This window comes from Stegastes partitus, unplaced genomic scaffold, assembly GCF_000690725.1.
Source record: "Stegastes partitus isolate 25-593 unplaced genomic scaffold, Stegastes_partitus-1.0.2 Scaffold8, whole genome shotgun sequence".
In the NCBI taxonomy this organism is placed as follows: domain Eukaryota; kingdom Metazoa; phylum Chordata; class Actinopteri; family Pomacentridae; genus Stegastes; species Stegastes partitus.
In genome coordinates, this window is record NW_007577739.1 from 668,272 (window position 1) to 679,858 (window position 11,587).

The window sequence follows — 11,587 nt, forward strand, 5'->3', positions numbered from 1 at the left end:
GGGGATCAAACCGCCAACCTTGCAATTGGAGGACAACCGGCTCTACCACCTGAGTCACACCTTTAAGATTTTACACAAACACTACAGGCTTTTAAAACACATTCTTAAAGGTAAAACTTTCCAGCTTTTCTAGCTTCTTACAAAAATCAGAGTGTCGCTTCCACAATATCGTGTGTTTTTCCCTCCAACCTTCTTTCATGGTTTCATTTTAATAAATATGAAAATGATCCAGTATCTCACCAGAGGCAAAGATTAGAGAAAAGTCCAGAAACTGAAAACAGATTTGTGTTGCAGAACGTTTTTCTTATTTCCTCTCACATTCCTCTGCTGTCTCTAAAACAGAATATAAAGTATTTTAAAGCTGCAGCAGCCACAACATGCTGCAGACACACTGATGTGATGTGTTACCTGAACACAACCAGTTTGTACGTAACACACTGAAACAACTGAACATTTTAAATTCACTCCATTTATTCCAGATGAAACACATATAATATAGCTTTGAACTTTATACTTATGGCCTATTTACATATTTTACATATAAAGGTGAGTCTACACACAGGATTCTCAAACATTTAAAATGAGCCTTTACAGTGGAATTTTGTGAGCTTTGGTTATCTATTTATGTCTAGATAGTGCCCTGATCAATCAATGCATCTGCTGTCCATTCGGTTCAAGTCATTTTCACATGCAAAAAAAGCAAAAAATAGGTATTATCTACCAGTTTCAGTGTCACTGGATGTAGTTTATAGTGAATTGGATGAGGAACTCAACATATTATAGACAGGCTGATATAATGCTCTGAGTTACCAGTTTATTAGGTACACCTGTTGTGTCAGCGTTAGAGAAGTACCTCTAATATTTGAACTATTAAATCCGATTGTTGAGTTATACTGAAGCAGGGAATCATAGTTTGACAGAGAAGGAGCTGCCACAGGAGCAGCCGTGATCAGCCTGAGGATTCTTGAGCACTTGGAAGGTGGACCGGATCAGCTCCTGGCTGAAGTCCACGGTGGCTCCTTTCACGAACTCCAGGCTGTCCTGGTCCACCACAATGCCCACTCCTTCCTGCTCGAACATTCTGAAAGCGGAGCGGAGTGGATGCAGGAGTGAATAGAGCTGATTGGACAACAAGGAGGCCGGCTTAGAACAAAAACCTGAACACAGTTTACCTGTCATCCTCATTCTTGTTGCTGTCAATAGAAAACTTGTACTGGAAGCCGGAGCAGCCTCCTCCCTCCACGTGTATTCTCAGGAATTCACCTTTCTCCATGATCTCTCCGAGTCTCTGAATTACATAAACATGATACATGAGGCACAGTTTGACTTTTCATAATTACATTTTCTACATCTAAACTCACTCACTGATGCTCAGAATCCTTCAGTGCATCACACATCAGATGACAGCTAAAGATATTTGTTATTTTCCCTTGATTGCATTTAAAATATCCTAAAAGTGGAAGTTGCAAACTGTTCAAAGACGAAGATAATTAAAGATATTGAAGACTGCCAAATCATAAACTCAAAGTGCTACGAGAGGTTTCTTATTGGCATTTTGACTGGTCATGATTTTATTAGGGCTGCAGGGTGGATTGGTGGTTAGCATTGTTGCCTCGCAGCTAGAAGGTGAGGATCTTTCAGCGTGGAGTCTCCATGTTCTCCCCGTGCAGCGTGGGTTCTCTCCGGGTTCTCCGGCTTCCTCCCACAGTCCAGAAACATGTTGAGGTTAATTGGTGATTCTAAATTGTCCGTAGGTGTGAATGTGAGTGTGCTTGGTTGTCTGTCTCTAAGTGTAGCCCTGTGATAGACTGGTTACCTGTCCAGGTGAACCTGTCTTCACCCTGAGTCAGCTGGGATAGACTAAGAAACGCAGAAATTACAAATCCCACTGAAATCACACCTCCTCTAGGTGTTTTTGGAATATTGTTGAGCCTTAATGGGCAGCCAAATGATAGCATATTAATGTGATGTTAGGAATTGGTTTAAAAAAACAAAAACAGAACATTAACCTGATTCTAAGACCTAATTTAAATGTCTCAGATGTCAATTATGGCAGCACACCATGAAGTTTTGTTGACAAGTGAAAGGATGAAACAGTTCCACATCACTTTTGCTCACGATATTTACATTATTTTGCTCCTTAGACTTTAATCAGATAAACGACATTGCTGGTACTAGATAGATGTTGATAATGGGAGTACATTAAGGGAGGTTTTTGTTTCTTCACAGGCACATTTCCTGGATACACAACGTTTAGTGCAAAACCTCACATAACCACAGTCTTCGTAGATTTGCCTTTTTTGAGGTTTTACACAGAAAATGGGACAATCAATATGTAACTCAGGCAGGAGAGCAGTGCTGAGCTTCATCCTGGGTATCTGCTGACCTTCACACATGACTCAGTGAGGTGCACTTTATCCTCAGATGGCCCAGACGCTCCGGGCTTCTCCTGGACGGAGACGTTGCTGAAGCAGCGAAGCCCCGCTGTGTAGACGGGCTGCGGGTTTTGGGGAAGCCGGTGTAGCTGTTCGCTCGCATTGAGGCTGCCGAGACGAGCTGATGCCCTGCAAAACATTCACAATCCGTTAAGATCTATCACATGACAGCAGGGGGACTCGTAATGTTACTAGCAATGGGGCTAGCTAGCTAGCTAGTTAGCCAACCTGCTAGCAACCTGGCAAAAAATCAACACGAAGCTATTTTTACCCCCAGCAAAGTAGTTAAAATGGTATATTTTGATTAAGGGAAATCCATAATGCTATCTAGGTATGCGGCAGGTTAACGTTACCTAGCAAGAGTCAATATTTTTGACTTCGACGCAGTTATCATTGCTCCTCTTACGAATGACATCTTCCATAACAAATGTTGGTAAGTTTCGCCCCACCCACCGAGGACAAACAAAACGCCCTGTTATTGGCTAAAATGCTTATCGATCAAACGGATACGCCCACACGGCCATTCTATTCGTCACTTTCGCTGTCTATCATAAGCTTTTGTGTTTTGATCTGGGCGTGAAGGACATTGCGATACCTCGGCTATGTCTGTCAGGCACAGCCCTCCAAGGCTGTAGGCGACGCCCAACTGCTGACATTTAGGTGTAGCTTTACAAACGGTGAGGCGTGTCTGATGTCTGGTGTTCCGATAGTCCAATGACAGAGCAGAAGGCGGTGTCTTTACACAGAGGGCGTCACCTGACAGGCAACACTTGGGGCGTGAAAACACAAGTCCTACTGAATAGGCGTCACTTGAATCTCGTGATACAAGGAAATAAAAAGGAGGGTGTTGTTGCGGCTCTGAAAACTGACACGGAATCTCCTCAAAGGTACGGCATGTCCATTCACAATACTTCTGTTAACTACAAGACTCCTGTTTGTGTGGTTTACTATGTTTTTAAGTAGTCGTAAAGTATTTCTTCGTCGTGGTGTGAAACTTCTTAGTCACTGTTCGGTCACTGTTAGTCACTGCTTTGAGAGGAAACAACAACAAGTCATATGAGTCAGTGCTTTGTGCTGACTACCCTGATGAAGTTGACCTATCTGTTGCCTAATCAATACATTCCTTTACTGTAGGGTGACCCACGCTCACAGAGAACGAAACATGGATGCTCGGAGCGGTTTCATCGTTGTGTTGTGCCTGATGGGCTTCACCTGTGCTGTACCTGTGAAGTACATTGACTGTGGTGAGTTCCTCCATTCATGTGTTAGCCTGTGATCCTCCAGCTTAAATAGATTTATAAATGTCTTGGCTTTTTTTTGTTTGTATAATGAAATCCATACTCAAGAAAATGCGAATTGTGTCCCAGTTATTACTTCTTTTAATGTATTTCTACTTCAGATTTTTCACTTTTTAATGTTTTTCTACTTTAAATATATTTATTGAGCACGGTGCACTTAAATTTTGTTGTATGTTTATAAAATGACAAAGAATCTGATCTAAAAAGTGTAAAATATCCATCGCTATTTCCTAAAAGCTGGCAAACACCCTAAAAATCCAATAATGTTAAAATTTAATAGAGAAAAAAACTTAAAATCCTCACATTTGAGATCAGTATTGGCACCTTTCCTACCTGAGCCTGCATGAGCACATATTACCACCTGTCCTGACTGCATGTGCATTTTAAAATTAGCTAATCTCTGTGGTAGATCACTACTTAATTAGGTTCCCTGATTGATCAGACATGACTGTGGTGGAAAAAAAGACTCTGATAATCCCCGTACATGTTACATTAAGCCTTGCAGAGATCACTTTTCTAACAGAATCTGGAATGATAAGTTGCTGTTTTGTAATCTATTTACTTTATTCCTCAGTAAATATGATCTGCAAATGCTACACTTGGAGTATATTTGACTTGCTGAATCATAAAACCACCAGCTGGATTATTTTGTTTAATGGCTTTTTAAAAAAGTGATTTGTCAGCAGTCTACTTTGTCGTTTTTAAAAGGCGCTTCTTTTTAAACATCTCTCTTCAGGTTCAGCTTCCGGCAAAGTGACCATGGTGGACATAAGTCCTTGTGACAGCCAGCCGTGCAAGCTGCACAGAGGCCAGTCCTCCAGCGTCAACGTGACGTTCACCAGTGGTGAGACGACTTCGTCTTACTAAAATTCTTCTCCCATTATCAAAAATAATAATGCACATATTTCTGTATAAGATTTGATCTCACCACCGTGTTTTATCTTGAAGATGTGGAGAGCCAAACGAGCACAGCGGTGGTTCACGGTATCATCGCCGGCCTCCCCGTCCCCTTTGCCATTCCCAACGCCGACGGCTGCAAGTCTGGAATCCAGTGTCCCATCCACAAGCCGCAGGTTTATCACTACGCGACCGAGCTACCGGTCAAGTCTGAGTACCCTACAGTAAGTAGTGCATTAACGTCTCTGTTCAAGTTGTTTTTTCTGTCAAGTAACCAAAAGAGTCTGGTTCTCCGTACTGATGATAATTTTCCATTTCTGTACTTCTGCTGGAAACTAAAGCTGGCTGCAGGGTGTCTCCTGTAAGACTCCAAAAGAATGCTAAGGCCTTAAAAAAAAAAAAAAAAAAACTTTTTGTAGAAGACACTTTTAAAAGTAATTTTATTTTGATTGCAGTCTGCTTTAAGCAGTGGTGCAAGTACTCTGATCTGTTTGTGTCTAAATACTCCAACACTAAAAAGTCCAGCAAAGAAAAGACTGCATACAGAAAAGATGTAGGTAGGAGGAAAATCTACTTCAGTATTAAAACTAAAAGTAAAAGTTGTTCGATCAGTAGCCACTTTGATTACTGAATAATCGTTTGTCTTATTTATTTAAGCAAAAATGTCAAATATGCAGTTTCTAGCTTCTCAAATATTAGGATTCAACGCTTTTCTGTGTCACGTATAAATGAAATCTGAATGTTTTTGGATTGTGGAGCAGTCAGACTGAAGGTCGAGTCAACATTTGACTAGTTTCTTATGACTCCATTTTCACTTGCATTACTGTGACCAGACAGAAGTGTTAGTTCCTCCTACGTTGTCTATTGTTTTGTTTTTTTTCCTCTCTTCTCTCTCGTTTCCTCTGACCGAAGAAATAAATAGCGTACCTTGTTCACTGACGGCTTTCTTCTGCTTTTCTAGATAAAGCTCGTGGTGGAGTGGGAACTGAAAGATGACAAGAAAAACGACTTGTTCTGCGTCAAGTTCCCAGTTCAGATCGTCTAATATTGTGCCAAACTAGCAACCATACCTCTGACAAGTGTCTTTGTTTTTTTTTTGTTTTTTTAAAGGGATTCAGCTTTTAGCAGATCTAAAAGATGCCACTGATTCAAGCAAGTTCTAATTTTATTGATTCATCAAACTTATTTTAAAATGTCCTCACTAGTTTGCAAGACTTGCTGCACATGCATCTTAAATCCTACTGAAATACAAGGCACACATATTTTTTTTTTTTGTCTGTGCAATGGTCAATTTTAAGAGCTGTGAATGTGAAATATTTAGGTTTACGATTGTGCGAATGATCCTGGAATACATTCCTCTGCAGTGCAAATGTCTTGTCTCACTGGCTGCTGTGTAGTCAGAAAAGGTACATGCAGTACTTTTTCTTTACTATAAGTTTTGTAATATTTCTTACTGACCTTGTTATACCCGACTTTTGCAATTGGATACTGTCAAACAAATATATGTAATTAAATTCTAATAAAGAAATGTGTATGCAAGTAGCATTTGTGTGATTCTCATATTTAAACCTTTTAGCATTGCACTTTGCAACTCGTGTATTTGTCTGAACAGTAAAAATGCAGCCACAGATGATGCAGAAGCGGCGACAGAAGGTTTTTCTGCTCGGTCTGGTTTGGTACCGCCACACGGTAGGACTGTAGGCAAAGTATCCATCATCTATACACCGCTTAATCCTCACTAGGGCCTCACTAGTCTATCCCAGCTGACTCAGGCTGAAGAGCAAAGAACAAGCACATTCACACCTACAGACAATTTAGAATCACCAATTAACCTCAACATGTTTCTGGACTGTGTGGGAGGAAGCCGGAGAACCCGGAGAGAACCCACGCTGCACGGGGAGAACATGGAGACTCCACGCAGAAAGATCCCGGGTGTCCTCACCGGGACGCAAACCAGCGACCTTCTTGCTGTGAGGCGACGGTGCTAACCACCGAGCCACCTTGCAGCCCGGCTCAACACTAGTGAAGCTTAATATCATTAACAGTTAAACACCAGCATCAGAAAGTCCTACCTCACTACAAGTTAAAAAGTCCTGCGGTCAAAAGGTTACTTGTGGGAAAAGTAAATTGGTTTTATGAGCAAATAGGCCCCTGTAGCTGGTAAATCATAATTATGACACTTCAGAAAGTGGATTTTTGCTGCAGTAGTGGGTCAAGGTGGAGCTGGTTGTTTATTCCTGGGGAGGCCTCTTTATACGATCAGAAGTATAGATCAGGAGTGCAAAGATCATATATGGGAGAGGGAGCGAGTTTAAAAAAAAGGGTCAAAGCTTGTAAAATACTGGATAATTTTCATCTGTGGACTTCTTAAAGCTTCGAAGTTTAGCAGGGAGAGACACATGAGTGGTTTGTGACATCTAAATATGAAAACTAACGAGTGACGACCGCCTGAAGTAAATCACTGAGTAAAACACAAGCAGCGTAAAAGTGTATTTTCACTGCTGCCTCAGATTTGTGGTCTGGTCCGCGGTCCCACATCTGTAGATCGTTAGTCGTGAGACAAACCTCAGAGAGACTGACATACTTCTGAAACTTTATTGGTCTGAGCAAAGGCCAGCAGCAAGGAATGATGACAGTATCAATGCAAACTAGGTAGAGTAGCTTTCATAACACTGAAGTAGGACAGTAACCAGGTCACGTGTACAGGAAATCAATGTTTTTAAGCAGCTTTAGAAGTCATCACTGAATATTAACAAACTCTGTGCACTCTGACACAACTTAGATAAGATCACAACAAAACAAAAAAAATATTTAAAACTTCCAAAAAGGATTCAGTCTGAAATGCAAAGCTTGAGATGCGACGCACTGCAGCACGGAGGGAAAACAAATCTAGCAATATTTAAACACGGCAAACTCGATGACTTGTACTGAATACACAGTGTCGCCATGTTTTACAATATAATCAGAGCTTTAAAAGAATTTCTGACCTACTTGTCCGTGTGAAATAGCAGCCCTGCAGAATACCGTTATCTGTCAATACAAAGCACGTAAAACACAAGTCAGTGAGTTCACTTTTCTCTCCGTTAGGAGTCAGTCATTAAGGCAGCACATACTTGAAAAGAACGTAGCTTTGGCTCTTTTTCACAGAGACACCTGCTGAGTAACAACTAGTCGGGTATATTTGAGCAGATATCGCAGCCGTAGTGCAAGCAGGGCGGAGGGGGATCGCGATTAATGCAACTCGCTGCTTCGTTCTCGCGTCGTTCTGATGAGTACAAAAAATGTGCAGCACTGTTACAAACCTGCGAGGAACGCTCTCCCCGCAGCAGAGCCAACAACACGATGTCACAACCGATCGGTCTGTGAACTTAAGTAAATAACATGAAGTCGTTCGATGGTATGTAACTCAGAACAAAGCAGAGCTGATAGAGGCTGTGAGGCCCTTATCACAGAGGAAGCTATGCAGTTGGAGTATTTGATCAGACTTGGTTGTTATTGGCTCACACCCACATTATCAAGCCCTGTTTCTCGGGTAAACCCGAAGCAGCATCTCGGTCCTTTTCACTGTCCGTTTTGCTTCAACCTCTCCAGCCGCTGGAGCAAAGCGTTCCCGAAGGCTTCTCTGTAGCCCGGACTGAGCGTGTCCAGGAGCGAGTAAACAGTCTCGTGGTACTGGGTGCTCAGATCCTCGTCCACTTGGTCGAAAGCGTAGCCCACCACCTGTAAGGGCAGAAACGAGGTGTTTATTTTACAGCTTTGCAGTGATTGAAACCACCGCATCTCACCATCAGCACCCCTTACCCTCAGTCCGGCCTCCGTGAGCTCCAGACAATAGCGGTTTCCCTCTCTGGTTTCCACATTGATGTAGGCCACGTCGGACGCGCTGCCGAGACTTTGCGACACGTGCATTTCAGCCACGGCGAAGAGGACGTCGTTGACCACAGCTTCCGCCTCCAGTCTCATGTCCTTCACGTCGCCCAGCTCGACGCAGTCTTCGTCAAAAGCAGAGACAATGGACTCCTCGGGTTGGCAGTCTATCTCCATCCCCTGCAACACAGTTCAACAACAGTGTTTATCGACACACACGTACTTTATTGTATGCTTTTAAAATATGTCGAATTCCAAAATGATAAGAGTTCCCCACATCCTCATGAGTACACCTCAGTGACCGGGTTAGTGGGACGCTGTTGCTCTTTGCTGTCATGGCAACAAGAGACTATCACCACTGTTAGCAGAACTCAAACCGTTATAAAGCAGAAGACAGGTTTCTTTTAACTGCGTCTATAACAGCTGGTCATAAAATGGAAAATTGCACTCAGCAAGGTTGTGATTCAGCTGTAGTCTTTACACAGTGATGGTGTGTCACAGCGTGCATCTGAAAACAGAAGTGAAACACGTGACATTTCTGCAAAGTACAATATTTTTTGTATTTCGTCTCCTTTGGCATAAAGAGATGATCATATGAAGGAAGGTTAAACCAGTTTAAGATGTCAGTGTTGGAATCACTGTCATGTTCCATCAACTTCCTGAACTAAATAAAGCTGCTTTGACCAGAAGAATGTCACAGAAGTGCAGGCCAATTATCAACCAATCAACTTTTAAGCACGTTTCCTGCTAGCAGACTGGATTAGTTGCTTCCTGCTTGGTTCAGCTGTATTTAACCGAGGCAGCCAATCTCCAAAGTGTCCAGTGCGTGACAAAGACTAATGTTGTCTTCAGTGTTTCCTAATGCTGAGCTGGCTGGATGCTTTTTTCTTTCCGTTCCCAAAACAGATTGAAAGCTGATAGCCGAGCAAACCGCTGCTGTAAACGTTAATGCCAGGAAGAAGTGTAGAGGTACAATAGATAGATAGATAGATAGATAGATAGATAGATAGATAGATAGATAGATAGATAGATAGATAGATAGATAGATAGATAGATAGATAGAGTTACCACCACCATAAATACAGATAAATAGGCAAAAATAAACAATAACAAAATATAAAATGCAAAATGTACAATGTACAATAACTGTAATATATTAAGTAAATACAAACTAGCAGACCATGTCGTCCACAAAAACACACTCAGACTAACAACTACTCAAAGCAACACCTGCTAAATGTGCTCTGTTTGTGCTTCTTAGCACCAGTGAATTTGTTGAACAAGTTGAAGCTTGTCAAGCTTGTCACGCTTCATTTATGTCCAGTTGCGTTACACAACACATGAGCCATTTTCCTGCATGTCAGCTGTTGGCTTTTGGTTCACATCTGGCTGCGTCATCACTCGTTCTGCTGGCTGCATGCCTGTATGAGCAATGGCTCTCTACAATCTTAACCCATCTCTTCAATCCCGAAACAGTAAATCAGCAGAATGATGATTTGTTACTCAGCACACAGTGCCTCATTGTTATTAGATTAGACAGATTTGATTTAGAGATACTGAATAGTTTGTTTTGGGTTTTGGGTGCTGATCAGAATGGCTTTAGACTCTTTATAGACATTTAATAGACTGAACCCTTTGCACTATATTGAACTAATTAACAGAAAGAATTATAGTTGTGTGGAAATAAATGATCATGTACAGTCCTACTGGCATGTACACTTTCATTCAGCAGAGGGAGTCTTTGGATCATAGCAACATGGGAATAAAAAAAATGATCAATGACAAACAACAACACTGAAAATGTTAATTAAGTTAAAGAAATATCAACTTGTACACAGACAGACACAGCATACGACCTAGTGTGACATTTAGCTTGAAGTTTAAGTAATCTGAAAATGCTGTATTTGAAAAAAAAAAAAAAGCAAAGATTTGAAGGTAAAAATTTAAATTCACATGGTCATTGTCGTAGCTGATATTATTCTCTGCATGAAGTATTTTACAGATATATTCAATTTAATTCAATTCAATTCAGATAACTTTATTTATAGACTAGGGGCAATTCAAAAGCTCACTGAGTATTTAATTAAAAATAAAAAAAATCTAATCATAATAATGTATACAATAAAAAATAAAAAATACATAAATAAAATGTTGGTATAAATATATATTGATATTCCGAAACAATGCAGTATAAAAAATAATGAAGTGAGTCACTATCACAGACAACATTTGTGCATTTTCTTATACTTTGGGGCCTAAATACAAAGAGTCCACATAAAAAAATCATGACTCATGTTATTCATTTTTACACAAACATATAAACTAGGTTGATGTTTCATGATGAGATATCTTAAAGCTCTCAAATACTAACATTAAAAGTGGAGGGTGTATTTGTAGGAAACATAAATACAAGGCTTTATAGTGAATAAAACCTCTCCTGAGTGAATTACATCATTACAGACACGTTGCTCCTGGACTATAATAACTGTTGCCTGGTTGTTTATGTGGCATTTCACTGGAGGAGGCTATTTTAAATTCACAGCGACATCTTGAGGACTACATCCTCCTTGTGTTGCTAGCTGAACCGACTGCTTTCTGTCATCACACTTTGTACTAAATAAACGCTTAAAGTTTCATGCAGTATATTAGAATCCGTGTGAAGCCCCCACAGACAGCTGCAGTGACACACTGAAGCTAAATGCTAACATGCTACATTTTGGGGTAAAACTCAGCTAGAAATACATAAAAACACACGTCGCCCACTTTGCTAAGTTACAACACGTTAATGCCACGTGTAATAATAAACAACAATCTCTGTTTCTTAACAAAAAGTCGTTTCTAACTAAACTGCGTTCATTTTTCTCACCTCCTCGCTGCTCGTGTTCTTCCGGCTTGTGGAAGCTTCCAGCCCACTCCGAGCGGGCAAACCTGCGTCACCGGCCGTGGAATAGATATCGGATGCGGCTCAGATTGATGGTCAAGCACAAGGAGGGTAAAAAAAAATCCTCTCCTCCCTGTGTTTCTGGGTAATGAAACACGAATTAACTACCTTAAAGAAATCTTGACCCAGTGAGTGTCCCGTGGACCACA

The 11,587-nt window shown here is 41.0% G+C and overlaps 3 protein-coding genes across 3 annotated transcripts; 1 reads left to right on the top strand and 2 right to left on the bottom strand.

The window, feature by feature from the left end:
- Positions 1 to 451: 451 nt before the first annotated feature.
- isca2 (iron-sulfur cluster assembly 2) lies at positions 452 to 2,887 on the bottom strand. The gene is made up of 4 exons (XM_008283074.1): positions 2,789 to 2,887; positions 2,387 to 2,564; positions 1,173 to 1,288; positions 452 to 1,081 (listed from the first exon to the last, which is right to left on the bottom strand). Exons 1-4 carry the CDS (start codon positions 2,848 to 2,850, stop codon positions 907 to 909), a joined length of 531 nt encoding a protein of 176 aa, XP_008281296.1. The 5' UTR covers positions 2,851 to 2,887; the 3' UTR covers positions 452 to 906.
- Positions 2,888 to 3,215: 328 nt separating this feature from the next.
- Positions 3,216 to 6,172, top strand: LOC103358201 (epididymal secretory protein E1). The gene is made up of 5 exons (XM_008283076.1): positions 3,216 to 3,322; positions 3,570 to 3,679; positions 4,470 to 4,577; positions 4,682 to 4,854; positions 5,592 to 6,172. The coding sequence occupies exons 2-5, from the start codon at positions 3,598 to 3,600 to the stop codon at positions 5,673 to 5,675; spliced, it is 447 nt and encodes a 148-aa protein (XP_008281298.1). The 5' UTR covers positions 3,216 to 3,322; positions 3,570 to 3,597; the 3' UTR covers positions 5,676 to 6,172.
- Positions 6,173 to 7,211: 1,039 nt separating this feature from the next.
- On the bottom strand, positions 7,212 to 11,506 carry gskip (gsk3b interacting protein). Its single transcript, XM_008283097.1, has 3 exons — positions 11,364 to 11,506; positions 8,432 to 8,677; positions 7,212 to 8,350 (listed from the first exon to the last, which is right to left on the bottom strand). The coding sequence occupies exons 2-3, from the start codon at positions 8,672 to 8,674 to the stop codon at positions 8,192 to 8,194; spliced, it is 402 nt and encodes a 133-aa protein (XP_008281319.1). The 5' UTR covers positions 8,675 to 8,677; positions 11,364 to 11,506; the 3' UTR covers positions 7,212 to 8,191.
- Between the last annotated feature and the right edge of the window lie 81 nt (positions 11,507 to 11,587).